Source organism: Schistocerca cancellata, chromosome 7 (genome assembly GCF_023864275.1).
Source record: "Schistocerca cancellata isolate TAMUIC-IGC-003103 chromosome 7, iqSchCanc2.1, whole genome shotgun sequence".
Taxonomy (NCBI): domain Eukaryota; kingdom Metazoa; phylum Arthropoda; class Insecta; order Orthoptera; family Acrididae; genus Schistocerca; species Schistocerca cancellata.
Genome location: NC_064632.1, coordinates 376,869,393 through 376,882,529, shown reverse-complemented (window position 1 = coordinate 376,882,529; position 13,137 = coordinate 376,869,393). Strand labels below are relative to the sequence as shown.

Below are 13,137 nucleotides of genomic sequence, written 5' to 3'. Positions count from 1 at the left end.
CATCAGAGAGTTTCAACGAAAAGAAGGAGAGTGGTTGCTGGACATTCAGATGTTGTCCACGTATTGTTGTAAGATGGCCCCGAGAGCCTTATGGCTCATGTCCGCCACTATTGCAAAGGGGGCATTAGGGTGAGGGTGGGCCAAAAGGGCTGCATTGGTGAGGTCCTGTTTTTTTTTTTTTGAAGCTCTCAATCATGCCCTGAATCCAAGGGACCAGCTTGTTGCCTTCGTTATTAATACCATGGAGTTCTGTGGTAAGGGCTTTTGGGTGGCAGAGGCATCCTTAAGATTGCAACAGAAAAAGGTGACCATGCCAATGAAATGACAGTCGCCTTTGAACATAGTAGTGTGTGGAAACTGTGCTACTGCCCATACTGTCTAGGGAAGGGGGCAGGAGCCGACAGCAGAGACTAAATGTCTGAGGAACTTGACCTTGCTTGCCCCAGAAATGCGTTATACCATATTGAGGATACTCCAGCTTTCTGTAGGTGGGAAAAAATTTTGTGATGTGTAGGTGGTGTTCAGTAGGGTCGCTGGAGGAGATGAATATATTATCTAAGTAGGTGAAAGCAGAGCAACTGGAATTTATGTGTGGGATTTAGTGCAGTCTATCTTACTGAAGGTAGTAGCTGCTGAAATGGCAATCTTAGGTGTGGAGGTGTGGGACAGAATAGCGGTCGCGGATTATGTGGGTGTGAGTTTACAGTAGTTGCTGTAAGGTCATCGGGAACCATCCTTCTCGGGGGCGAGGTGATGAGCTGAAGCCCAGGGCTTTTGGAAGGGTGAAGTACGCTACTAGCAAGCAGCTCTTGGAACTCCTTTTGTGCGATGTTGTGCTTGTAAGGGGGGAGGGGATAGCACGTGTAGTGACAATGTGATGCATAGAGTCATGCTGAACATTCGGGGGGGGGGGGGGGGGGTCTTGGTGAGAAGGGGGAATTCTGCAATGAGCTGGGCGTATGGGCCTGAAACTGCCAGCTGTTTAACAGCAAAACATGTGGTGGGGTGGGAGCTGCATTGGACGATCCTACCGGAGGTGCCATCAATTGAACAGCGCTTTGCTTCATCGGCCTGTAGGCTGTTATGACCAAGGAAGTTGGTGACCAAAATGGGGTTGGTAATGTCTGCAACCATGAAGGTCCATGGTAATTCGAGCTAGAAGCCTAGATCAAATGAGAGGGTATGTACCACATAAGTAGGGATGGCTGAGTTGTTGGATTCACATCCCATACGAATAGATGCTGTGAAGTGGTACAGCAACCAGGCATGCCTACTGCCAGTGGCTGCCAGGATTTGGGGACCAGAAGCACAGAAGTATGCAGTTGGTGACATTCTCACCAAACCTTTGGTGGTACCAGCCAGCTATGCCTAGTTCACAGTGGTTGTGATCATCAGGGGGGATGGTTAGGACTGCGCAAGTGAGGGTGGCTATTTTCGCCTGAGCTGTTATCGCATGTGTAGGGCAGTCAGCACGTAGTGGTGGGTGTGTGAGATGTAGATGTAGTGCAGCCATTTCGGAGCTCAGGTGGATCAGAATGTGGCAGAGGTTGGGGCCCTGCATGCTGGGTGGAGACTTGTTAGCGCATAGGTGGCGTGAGTGACATCATGCATGTGGCGGCTTGGAGTGGGGTGGGATGGCTGGGTGAATACCTGGCCAGAGCCACAGGGTTAGGCAGCATTGTGTGCTGCAGCCCTAGCGGGTAAGGAGTTCAGGGTTTCGTACAGATTATTGGGCAAGACCATTGTGACACCTTACGATAAATGGGCTTGGGAGGCCAGGACAGAATATATGGGGGTGGGAAGGGACATGAGCCAGCAGTTTAGGAGCCGGCTTTCATGGAGGGTGTGTGGTTTGGTGAGTGTTCAGATGTGATCCAGCATCAGGGACAGGTGCATTTCATTGCACTGCTTTAATGATAACAAATTATGTGCTCGTTGCAGCTCCTGAATCACAAAGCTAGGTATGATGTGTTATTTTAGTTTAGTGTAGCTGCCATAGAGATGTGGATGTGAAATAACGCCCCACACTTGGGTGGCAGTGAACGGGTTGAGAAGGCTGACAACCATCCCAAGTTTTGTTACATCACTCATTATACAGTAACCTGTGAAAACTGCCTCAATGGAAGCACGCCACAGGTGTGAGTCTCACATTGAAGGGGAGCAAGTGAGTAGGAGTGTAACAGGGGGGAGTGGTCTGAAGAGTCGGGTTGTGCTGGGCCTGCTGCCCCATTGGTCAGCTGAATCAAGCAATTCTGTAGTCCTGACAGTTGCGTGCAGAGGTCCAACACCTCCGAAGTGCTCATAGGTCTGGGGCAGGAGGGGTAATGGGAGGCTGCTGGTTAAAGGGCCGTTTGGTGTGACTGCTGTAGGTTTGGAAATCTGTGGCAGCAACATTGCGATTTAACAGTGCGGCCAGCATGTTGTGGTGCGCAGGGTGGTGCTGGCAAGCGATATTGCAGAGAAGAAGGTAGGCGGGAAGTGCATGGTGTGGACCAAGCAATACAATCTTCACCACGTGTTGTTATGGGAAACAGTGTTCAGTAAGCCACACGATAACGCTGTGGCTTTTTTAGGTGTGCAGCTGTCAGTTGTGGCTGGGGCATAGAGGGGCATGGTGGTGTGAGTGGAGGGATATCGCATGCAGAGAGGTGTGGGAAGGGATGCAAGAGAGGTGTGTTGTGCTCAAAGGAAGGGCATGGTGGAGGGGTGCAGGAGGGTAGCAGTGATGCATGCAGTGAGATGGCATGTGTGGAGGGGTGTGGGAGGAGTGGAGAAGGCAAGGAGGCAGTGAGGCTGCAAGCGGAATGCATCTGGCTGAGCAAATGGAAATTGAGTTTGCAACCATATGGGTAGTGCTGTTGGAATAATAAAAAAGAAAAAACCAACATGTTTTGGTAAAGAGACTTGGCACTTTGGTTTAGAGGGGTCACCAGTGAAGGAATGATTTAGGTTCTCTTCTATACTCCTAAGGGGCATATGTAGGTAAGTGGTGCACTAATTAAGAATTATGACAATGAATAATGGGGCATGCTTTAAGAGCCATTTGAATTGGTTCTGAGATAGTATTCCTGAAAGCTAACAGCTACAGTAAAATTTAACAAGTTAATATCTCTTAATAAAGGAGGACCCTCACCCAGGGCGGAGTCTCTGGACAGGTGGACCATGAATGGCTTACAGCCTTTGTTTGGCGTCGTATGGAGGCATGGGAAAACCTGCTTCAGTGGCGCACTTGGGAGCAAAAGGGGTACCAAAATGGCAGAGGATGGAATGATAATAAACCCACCTGGTACTCCTGGCACACACTGCATTCACTGAAATATTTACACCACACTGCTCGCAGTATTTTGGAAGGAAGAACCAGGCTTCTGGCATCAGGCTTTGTACACCCATAGTCAATAGAAGAACTTCAAGGGATTGCAGCTCGGAAAGTCGGCGTGGAAAAACATGGTAGCACTCCTCTTGTTAAATGAACCAGAAAAAAAACACTGACCCTAAACATGGGATAATAATTCTGCTGTTTGCACATTCCCTGGTGAAGTGCGGCAGACAACACATGAGCTACATGTCGTTGTGTGGCCAAGCTGCCGAGAGCAAGGTCAAGAGGTGTTGCCTCATTAGATCGGAACAAGAGACTTCTCTAGCAATTGTTCATTATGTGTGGCATCTGGAAAGTGTAGACATCTAAATTCTCCCTCTGGTGTAAGTGATCGTTGAGGGTGCTGGGGTCTGGTTTCTGGTCTGCACAGTTCGTCATCTGCTGATACAAGTGGAGACTATAGAAGGAGTTGCCACAGGTAATTTGTGTCAACTTATATTAGGCATTCTTTCCTGAAGAAAGTCACATTTAGTGTGCCTCAGGGCTACATCCTTGGACCTTGGACCATTCTGACTCATTATTGCAATCAACAAATTGCCACATTATGTTTCACTTCAATTAGTTATCTGTTGTGAATACAACACAACTTTAATCACCACAGATTGAGATATGTTTAGGGCACACCAGAAATCACAGGACACTCTCTTCTTAACACTAAACTGGTTTTCATCAAATAAACTACTGTGGAATCCAGAGAAAACTCAACACCTGCAGGTGGGACTAGCTAAAGACATAGAAGCATAAACTGTAAAACTGCGTGGAACACATACTGATTACAAACTAAACTGTCAACCCCATTGTTAATCTTGTCTGCAGAAAGGTACTAAGGATGTCCTATTTCGTATGAAAACTATCTGATCCAGTGAGAAATAAATTTCTTATGACAGCTTATTTTTTACTTTTTCTGTCTCACACATCTTATAGGCTGTTGTTATGGGGTCACTCAGTTCGGTCCGTGATGTACTAGTGATTCAGAAAAAGATGCTGTGAAAAATGCGTAACATCAGTCCAAGTAAACACTGCCGTATATTCACTAATATCAAAATAATGACAGTGATAAATCTTTATAGCCATTCATCATTGATATATGTTAAAAACAACAAAGCAGAGTTTGACGCCAAAGAGAACATACACTGTCATGACATTAGAAACAAAAAGAGTATCAAGCAGGCAATCCTCACGAAGTGAACTGTTTGAAAATTTTTAATAAATTGTCACACTCTGCAGTCAAAACTTTAAAAAGTAAGTTATATAACTGGTTAATAAACAATCCATTCTACAGTTTTAGAGAATTCTTGGATGCTAGTAGTGTAGAAATTGGTTTTTGGAATTATGATTACAATTCTGTGCAACTGGTTAATATAGGATGACATAGGATCATGCCATTGATATGAAGCCCATTCCATTACATGTGGTGAAGGCTAATAAACAATCTGAATCTGAATTTACTTAAAACCCAATAGTTATATTAAAATTACAGCATAACTACTGTTTTAGGAGGAAGGGATAGTAAGCAATTTCTTCTACGCAGGGGAGCATAATATTAGTTTGAAAGGTGGTTGTTATTGTTCCATTTCCATTTGTGCTGAATACTCTCATTGCTCTGTCTCACAACACGGCAAAGCAGAACACTGTCCTCATCCCCTGTCACTGACTCATTTCACTTGCTCATGCTTTTTTCATAGGCCCTTCGTTTTCTGTTTGTCCCATATGATTTGCTTAGAGTTTAGCATTCACATTTGCTCTATTGACTACTAACAGCTCATTGTTAGTTGAAGAGAATTGAAATCCTGGCTATTGGTTCTTCCAGTATATGCACATAACCGTCTTTCTATTTTCTGTTGCTAATATATTTCCTTTGGCTAATGACAAGATTTTGGGAGGTTCTGGAAGATAGAGTTTCAACAATATTTTGTAATTTGTGGCTTTGTCAGCCATGCTCCTCTTGTTCCTAGCAATGAAGCTGGTAAGTAGAATATGATTTGAAAATAGAGACTCGAGGACTGATGCGATGGTTCCTCCAGGGTCGTGGACTGAACTTGATAACTGATTCTGAATAGAAGAGCATAAGGGATATACACTCCTGGAAATAGAAATAAGAACACCGTGACTTCATTGTCCCAGGAAGGGGAAACTTTATTGACACATTCCTGGGGTCAGATACATCACATGATCACACTGACAGAACCACAGGCACATAGACACAGGCAACAGAGCATGCACAATGTCGGCACTAGTACAGTGTATATCCACCTTTCGCAGCAATGCAGGCTGCTATTCTCCCATGGAGACGATCGTAGAGATGCTGGATGTAGTCCTGTGGAACGGCTTGCCATGCCATTTCCACCTGGCGCCTCAGTTGGACCAGCATTCGTGCTGGACGTGCAGACCGCGTGAGACGACGCTTCATCCAGTCCCAAACATGCTCAATGGGGGACAGATCCGGAGATCTTGCTGGCCAGGGTAGTTGACTTACACCTTCTAGAGCACGTTGGGTGGCACGGGATACATGCGGACGTGCATTGTCCTGTTGGAACAGCAAGTTCCCTTGCCGGTCTAGGAATGGTAGAACGATGGGTTCGATGACGGTTTGGATGTACCGTGCACTATTCAGTGTCCCCTCGACGATCACCAGTGGTGTACGGCCAGTGTAGGAGATCGCTCCCCACACCATGATGCCGGGTGTTGGCCCTGTGTGCCTCGGTCGTATGCAGTCCTGATTGTGGCGCTCACCTGCACAGCGCCAAACACGCATACGACCATCATTGGCACCAAGGCAGAAGCGACTCTCATCGCTGAAGACGACACGTCTCCATTCGTCCCTCCATTCACACCTGTCGCGACACCACTGGAGGCGGGCTGCACGATGTTGGGGCGTGAGCGGAAGACGGCCTAACGGTGTGCGGGACCGTAGCCCAGCTTCATGGAGACGGTTGCGAATGGTCCTCGCCGATACCCCAGGAGCAACAGTGTCCCTAATTTGCTGGGAAGTGGCGGTGCGGTCCCCTACGGCACTGCGTAGGATCCTACGGTCTTGGCGTGCGTCGCTGCGGTCCGGTCCCAGGTCGACGGGCACATGCACCTTCCGCCGACCACTGGCGACAACATCGATGTGCTGTGGAGACCTCACGCCCCACGTGTTGAGCAATTCGGCGGTACGTCCACCCGGCCTCCCGCATGCCCACTATACGCCCTCGCTCAAAGTCCGTCAACTGCACATACGGTTCACGTCCACGCTGTCGCGGCATGCTACCAGTGTTAAAGACTGCGATGGAGCTCCGTATGCCACGGCAATCTGGCTGACACTGACGGCGGCGGTGCACAAATGCTGCGCAGCTAGCGCCATTCGACGGCCAACACCGCGGTTCCTGGTGTGTCCGCTGTGCCGTGCGTGTGATCATTGCTTGTACAGCCCTCTCGCAGTGTCCGGAGCAAGTATGGTGGGTCTGACACACTGGTGTCAATGTGTTCTTTTTTCCATTTCCAGGAGTGTATTTGCCTCATAGCCTTCCAACATTTATCTTACATTGATTTAAACTTGCAATACCTCAATCTTCTGGTTCTTTCACTTGTAATCTTTTATTTATTCTCATAATATTGAGGCATTTATCAATTCTTTCTTTCAGTCACTCACAGCACCAAAGACTTATTTCAGCCTGTGAACCGTATAACATTTATTGATTTTAGTTACTTAGTACATGCGATGGGTGTTTGAAATTTGACTCTTCATCTGTTTGATCTTTCTAGGCAAAGAAATTGTACTGGTGTGAGTCTATAACAAATGTCATTCAAAGAATGAACTATGATGGAAGTGAGAAAGAAGTTCTGCTGGAGCACTCATTGGATAATCCTTTTGCCATTAGTGTTTACAACAACACGGTTTATTGGATTGATATGTAAGTATAATTAATTTAAGGGATATTCAAAGAACAAAAAGTAGTTTTCTCACTGGTGCTGGGTCATAAAAGAACTTCCGTTACTCACTTCAGTATTATTTATCCCCAGTTATGTATTTCTGGAACATACCTTCATTCTCAGTTGGAGATATTGTTAAGTCGTGAAATTTACAAGGTTTGTCTGAGTAAACATATCCTTATGTTGAAGGGCAACTATTGATTACTATACAGCAAGAATTAAAGTGACAATTTTTGAAAAACTTGAGTAGATTAGAACTAAAGTTTTAAATGATTAATGGAAAATACCATATAAAGATGTGAAATAAATACTAACAGTGAGATAGAGGGGCTGGCCAGTACTTACCTCAGCTCTGTACAGCCGATAGATACACAAAACAGAACAGAAAATTTACGTTCCTAGCTTTCAGAACTTTGTTCCTTCGTCAGGGAGGAGAGAGGGGGAAAAAGAGGAAGAAGAGAAAGTGCATTCAGTTACTCACAACCCAGGTTATGAAGCAACAGGGAAAGGTAAACAGGGAGGGTAGCAAAGATGGAGGCATATACTGAGCTGAGGTAAGTACTGGCCAGCCCCTCTATCTCTTTGTTAGTATTTATTTGAGAACTAAAGTTTTGTATGTTTATAATATTACAAAATTATAGTTGTTTTCTGCTGACTGTAACAACTGTGGTTCTCGTACAGAAGGAAAAGTTTCACACTTACATATTGTAGTGCATCATCACTTATAAGAAAAGGAAGATCTCCACCTAAACTAGAAGACATAAATCTTTTAAATGCAACATGGGGAAACAAAAATAAGCGGATAATTTTTAAGAGTTTTTATGTGATCAAGCTGCAAAATGTTTATCTGTTGGTGCAAGCTGCCATGTAAATTGAGGAACAAGTAAATTTTTCTTTTTGTTGTGAATTTGCTCTCTGTTTTGAATAGAAGCTTGTGTCTGTATATGTGTGGATGGATATGTGTGTGTGTGCGAGTGTATACCCGTCCTTTTTTCCCCCTAAGGTAAGTCTTTCCGCTCCCGGGACTGGAATGACTCCTTACCCTCTCCCTTAAAACCCACATCCTTTCGTCTTTCCCTCTCCTTCCCTCTTTCCTGATGAGGCAACAGTTTGTTGCAAAAGCTTGAATTTTGTGTGTATGTTTGTGTTCGTTTGTGTGTCTGTCGTCCTGCCAGCACTCTCATTTGGTAAGTCACATCATCTTTGTTTTTAGGTATATTTTTCCTTCATGGAATGTTTCCTTCTATTATAACCATATATATATATGTGAAGCCAGCTTCATCCTGACCCGCAACTTCTTCACTTTTGAAGGCCAGACCTACCAACAATTAAAGGGAACAGCCATAGGTGCCAGGATGGGCCCCACGTACGCCAACCTATTCATGGGTCGCTTAGAGGAAGCCTTCTTGGTTACCCAGGCCTGCAAACCCAAAGTTTGGTACAGATTTATTGATGACATCTTCATGATCTGGACTCACAGTGAAGAAGAACACCAGAATTTCCTCTCCAACCTCAACTCCTTTGGTTCCATCAGATTAACCTGGTCCTACTCTAAATCCCATGCCACTTTCCTTGACGTTGACCTCCATCTGTCCAATGGCCAGCTTCGCACGTCCGTCCACATCAAACCCACCAACAAGCAACAGTACCTCCATTATGACAGCTGTCACCCAGACTCTGAATGTGGCTCTCCAGCAGGGATACGACTTCCTCAAATCCTGCCCTGAAATGAGATCCATCCTTCATGAAATCCTCCCCACTCCACCAATAGTGTCTTTCCGCCATCCACCTAACCTTCGTAACCTCTTAGTTCATCCCTATGAAATCCCCAAACCACCTTCCCTACCCCCTGGCTCCTACCCTTCTAACCGCCCCCGGTGTAAAACCTGTCCCATGCACCCTCCCACCACCACCTACTCCAGTCCTGTAACCTGGAAGGTGTACACGATCAAAGGCAGAGCCACGTGTGAAAGCACCCACGTGATTTACCAACTGACCTGCCTACACTGTGAAGCTTTCTATGTGGGAATAACCAGCAACAAACTGTCCATTCGCATGAATGGACACAGGCAGACAGTGTTTGTTGGTAATGAGGATCACCCTGTGGCTAAACATGCCTTGGTGCACGGCCAGCACATCTTGGCACAGTGTTACACCGTCTGGGTTATCTGGATAGTTCCCACTAACACCAACCTGTCAGAACTCCGGAGATGGGAACTTGCCCTTCAGCATATCCTCTCTTCTCGCTATCCGCCAGGCCTCAATCTCCGCTAATTTCTAATTTCAGTTTGCCGCCGCTCATACCTCACCTGTCTTTCAACAACATCTTTGCCTCTGTACTTCCGCCTCGACTGACATCTCTGCCCAAACTCTTTGCCTTTACAAATGTCTGCTTGTGTATGTGTATGTGCGGATGGATATGTGTGTGTGTGCGAGTGTATACTTGCACTTTTTTCCCCCTAAGGTAAGTCTTTCCGCTCCCGGGATTGGAATGACTCCTTACCCTCTCCCTTAAAACCCACATCCTTTCGTCTTTCCCGTATATATATATATATATATATATATATATATATATATATATATATATATATATATATGAAATATTGTTACAGTGTGCATATCTTGTCTCTAAAAACTATAACAGGCAGAAGCAGCTTTTAAAATCATGTTTGTGTGATTGTGTTAACTTCTAATGATAATTAAAGTTTTTGGTGTGAGCTTCTTTCTCTTCTGTGTTAATTATTTGACAATATTGTGCTTTAATTATACTAAGGAAATCCTCAATATTAAATATATTATCTTATTTATGTGTACATTATCTAATGAAATTCATTTTCTTTCCAGAACACATGAAGGTGGTAGTGTCAAATCAGCACAAGCATCAAATCTTTCAGATTACACAGTGCTGATGCGTGGGCTTGGTGATTCACTAAAGGATATTGAAGTTTTTTCAAAATATAAGCAGCAGGGAACAAATCCATGTGCTGAAAATAATGGAGGATGTGCCGAACTTTGTTTGTTTAATGGTACACATCCAGTTTGTGCATGTGCACATGGTAAAGTATCTGCAGATGGAAAAGCTTGTGAAGGTATATTAATATTTTAGAAAACATTCTTTCGCAGAGAATGAATAGCTATCAGTGTGAAATATTAAAATTCAGTAAAATAGTCTTGATCACAACAGATGTTTATTTTGGTTGGCAACCAGTTTTGATCTGTGATTTAGACCATCTTCAGGATGTAAGCACCATGATAGCAGCTGGGTCAAGGTGCTTACAGTCTGAAGATGATGTAAATGATAGACTGAAACCAGTTGCCAACCAAAATAAACATCTGTTGTGATCGACTCTGTTTTACAGAATTTTAATCACAGTATTTGAATTGGTTACTGTGATAATCCTTCTATTTCCTGTAGTTACAGTGACAACATGTTCAAAATCAAGTAAACTTGTCTATACCAAAGAATGTAAGTCCCATATCTAATTCTCCAGCATGCAATGATCCATGCTAGTTTATTGATTTTATGTTATTTTAGTACTGAAGATGACGTATAGGATAGAAAAACCCTATCTGCCCACTGTGTTTGTTTTTTGCACTTTTTCTTGTTGGCAATTGTAATGTAGTGAATATTATGAGCATTACATTTGTATCTGCTTTGTTATCAAACTATCTTTGTGTTTTGCTGCAAACTATTTTACTTAAGTATGACTACACAACCCACCATTCTGTTTTAGCATTGACTGGCATTTTGAAATACCTCATTTTTGACCATAGTATTGCTGGAGGAACTATATTGTGTGAATATGAAGCAAACCTAGTGAAATAGTTTTCACATTTAACTTTTCAGGTTTTCCCAGGGGATCTATGTATACTCTTGTTGCATTTGACACCAGGTAACATTGTGTAAGTCTCATAATATTTCATCAAACAAACTGTTAAGAGATCGTAAGGTGCCTGTGATAGCTACTCCTGCAAGGTATGAGCAGGAATATTGGTATGGTAGCATCCAAATTATTGAGGCCAGAAGCAAGAATCACATAGAGACTGAAAAGCTTTCATAGTTGGACAAAAATAGTGCTCATAGTTCCTCCTTGCGGGAAGGAAAAGAGAGGCCTTCTGTGCATGTGCTGTCGGCAGTGACTGCTGCCGAAGTTACCGTAGTTAAAAGCTGAATAAAAACCATGTAATGCGTTGTGTCAGACCTGTAAGTGGAGATTCATGTTTCTCCGTTTGAATTTAAGAGCAGCTAGCATTGCATTCCAATTGAAATGCTGTATCTGTATTGATTTGATTGTCTGCTGTGCATATAAGCACTTCACAGTACGTCAGCACAATCTCTGCCCATGGTGCACATGTTGCTCCTGACAGAGGCCACAATGAGCAGTATTTTCATCAAAGTGTAAGAAATTTTTTGTGCATGCATAATTCCTGTTCAGGCTCTGTCAGATTTAGATGTCACCACGTGAATATCTCTACTTGTGTTTTGCAGCAGTAATTGCTGCAACACCTGGAGATGTCAAACAATTGCTTCAATGAAATATTGTGATACTTACACAATATAACTGAGTGACAAATCCAAGAGGTATAGTATTTCCCCCCGGGGGGGGGGGGGGGGGGGGGGGGGGGCAGAGACTTGCTGAATTAACCTGAAATATTAGTTGCAAATTCTTGAAACTACTCTTACATCTTCCTCAGAATTAACAATCCTGGGAAAGAAAATACATTGTAAGAGATCACCCACTCAGCTCCAAAACTGTCCTATATAGAAGGATTGATTTACTTTTCACTCCAAAGACACATAGACAGCAGATCATCAAGCATGTAGAATAAACCCAAAAACATTAAAGTCATTTGCACTATTTATTAAAACCATGTAATACAGAATCACAAAAGAATAGATCTTCTAATGTCCTTTGACATGTTCTGAATGAAGTGGTTCTTATGAATAATAAAACGCTTGAAAGATATTTTATTTAAAATTATTATCAAAATTTTCATGGAGGTTTTAATGTTGCTTAACTGCAGTTCCCCCTTAAAATACTTCTCATTATGAAAGCTTCATTGTAGGATGAGAGTGATGTAGTTTTTTGCAGTGCAATACTTAGCTTTGAACTGTTGAATTTCCTCTACCAGTAAAGTCCGTTAGGGGATGTATATTGTAGATTTGCCTTAGATATTGAAATAACATTTTCTAACACACTGATGTATCCTTTTAACCACAGATGTATTTTCCATGAGCATTTACAAAGATGTTCACACATAAACTGTCTTCTACCAACATGACTGACAAAACAGCAACTGTTACAGGCTTTACATTATTACTTCAGCCAAACTGTGACAGACTGCAAGTGCTTTGCACTGCTCATTACATACCATATCTTAACAGTGTTTGTTCTTTGGCTTATAAATAATTATATTTACTGATTTTACAATGCAAATTTGATGATTTACAACAAACTGTTAGTACAGTTTTAAAGACAATAAATGATCATTCATTCTAGGTACATTTATAATTATTGTTCTTTTGACCTTTGTGTGAGGAGATTTGCTTATCATGTTACAAAAACTTACATTAGCTATTGTAAAATCATTAGTTACATCTTATTTCATGTTGGATTTTATTCATAACAACTACTGAGGTACAGTAAGAAATGCCAAAACAGAATTTTATGGTAAAGTTCTGTATGATAATTTCATAGTATCAAAATGACTGAAAATCAATAGTGTTTACATCAGAATGTTCGAGCATTGTTAATGAAAAAGTTAATTACAACTGATCTAATTGTTTTTTCATTATTGACATGATACATAAAGTGCACAAGTCATGTTAAATACATCAGATGACT

General features: G+C 42.9%; 1 protein-coding gene across 1 annotated transcript in view; it reads left to right on the top strand.

Moving 5' to 3' along the window:
* LOC126092185 (low-density lipoprotein receptor-related protein 1) overlaps positions 1-13,137 on the top strand; it is a 772,271-nt gene that overhangs the window by 587,234 nt on the left and 171,900 nt on the right. Inside the window, exons 35-36 of the mRNA XM_049907661.1 lie at positions 7,124-7,272; positions 10,136-10,380. Of these exons, the coding sequence (XP_049763618.1) occupies positions 7,124-7,272; positions 10,136-10,380 (394 nt within the window). The remainder of the gene's footprint in view (positions 1-7,123; positions 7,273-10,135; positions 10,381-13,137) is intronic.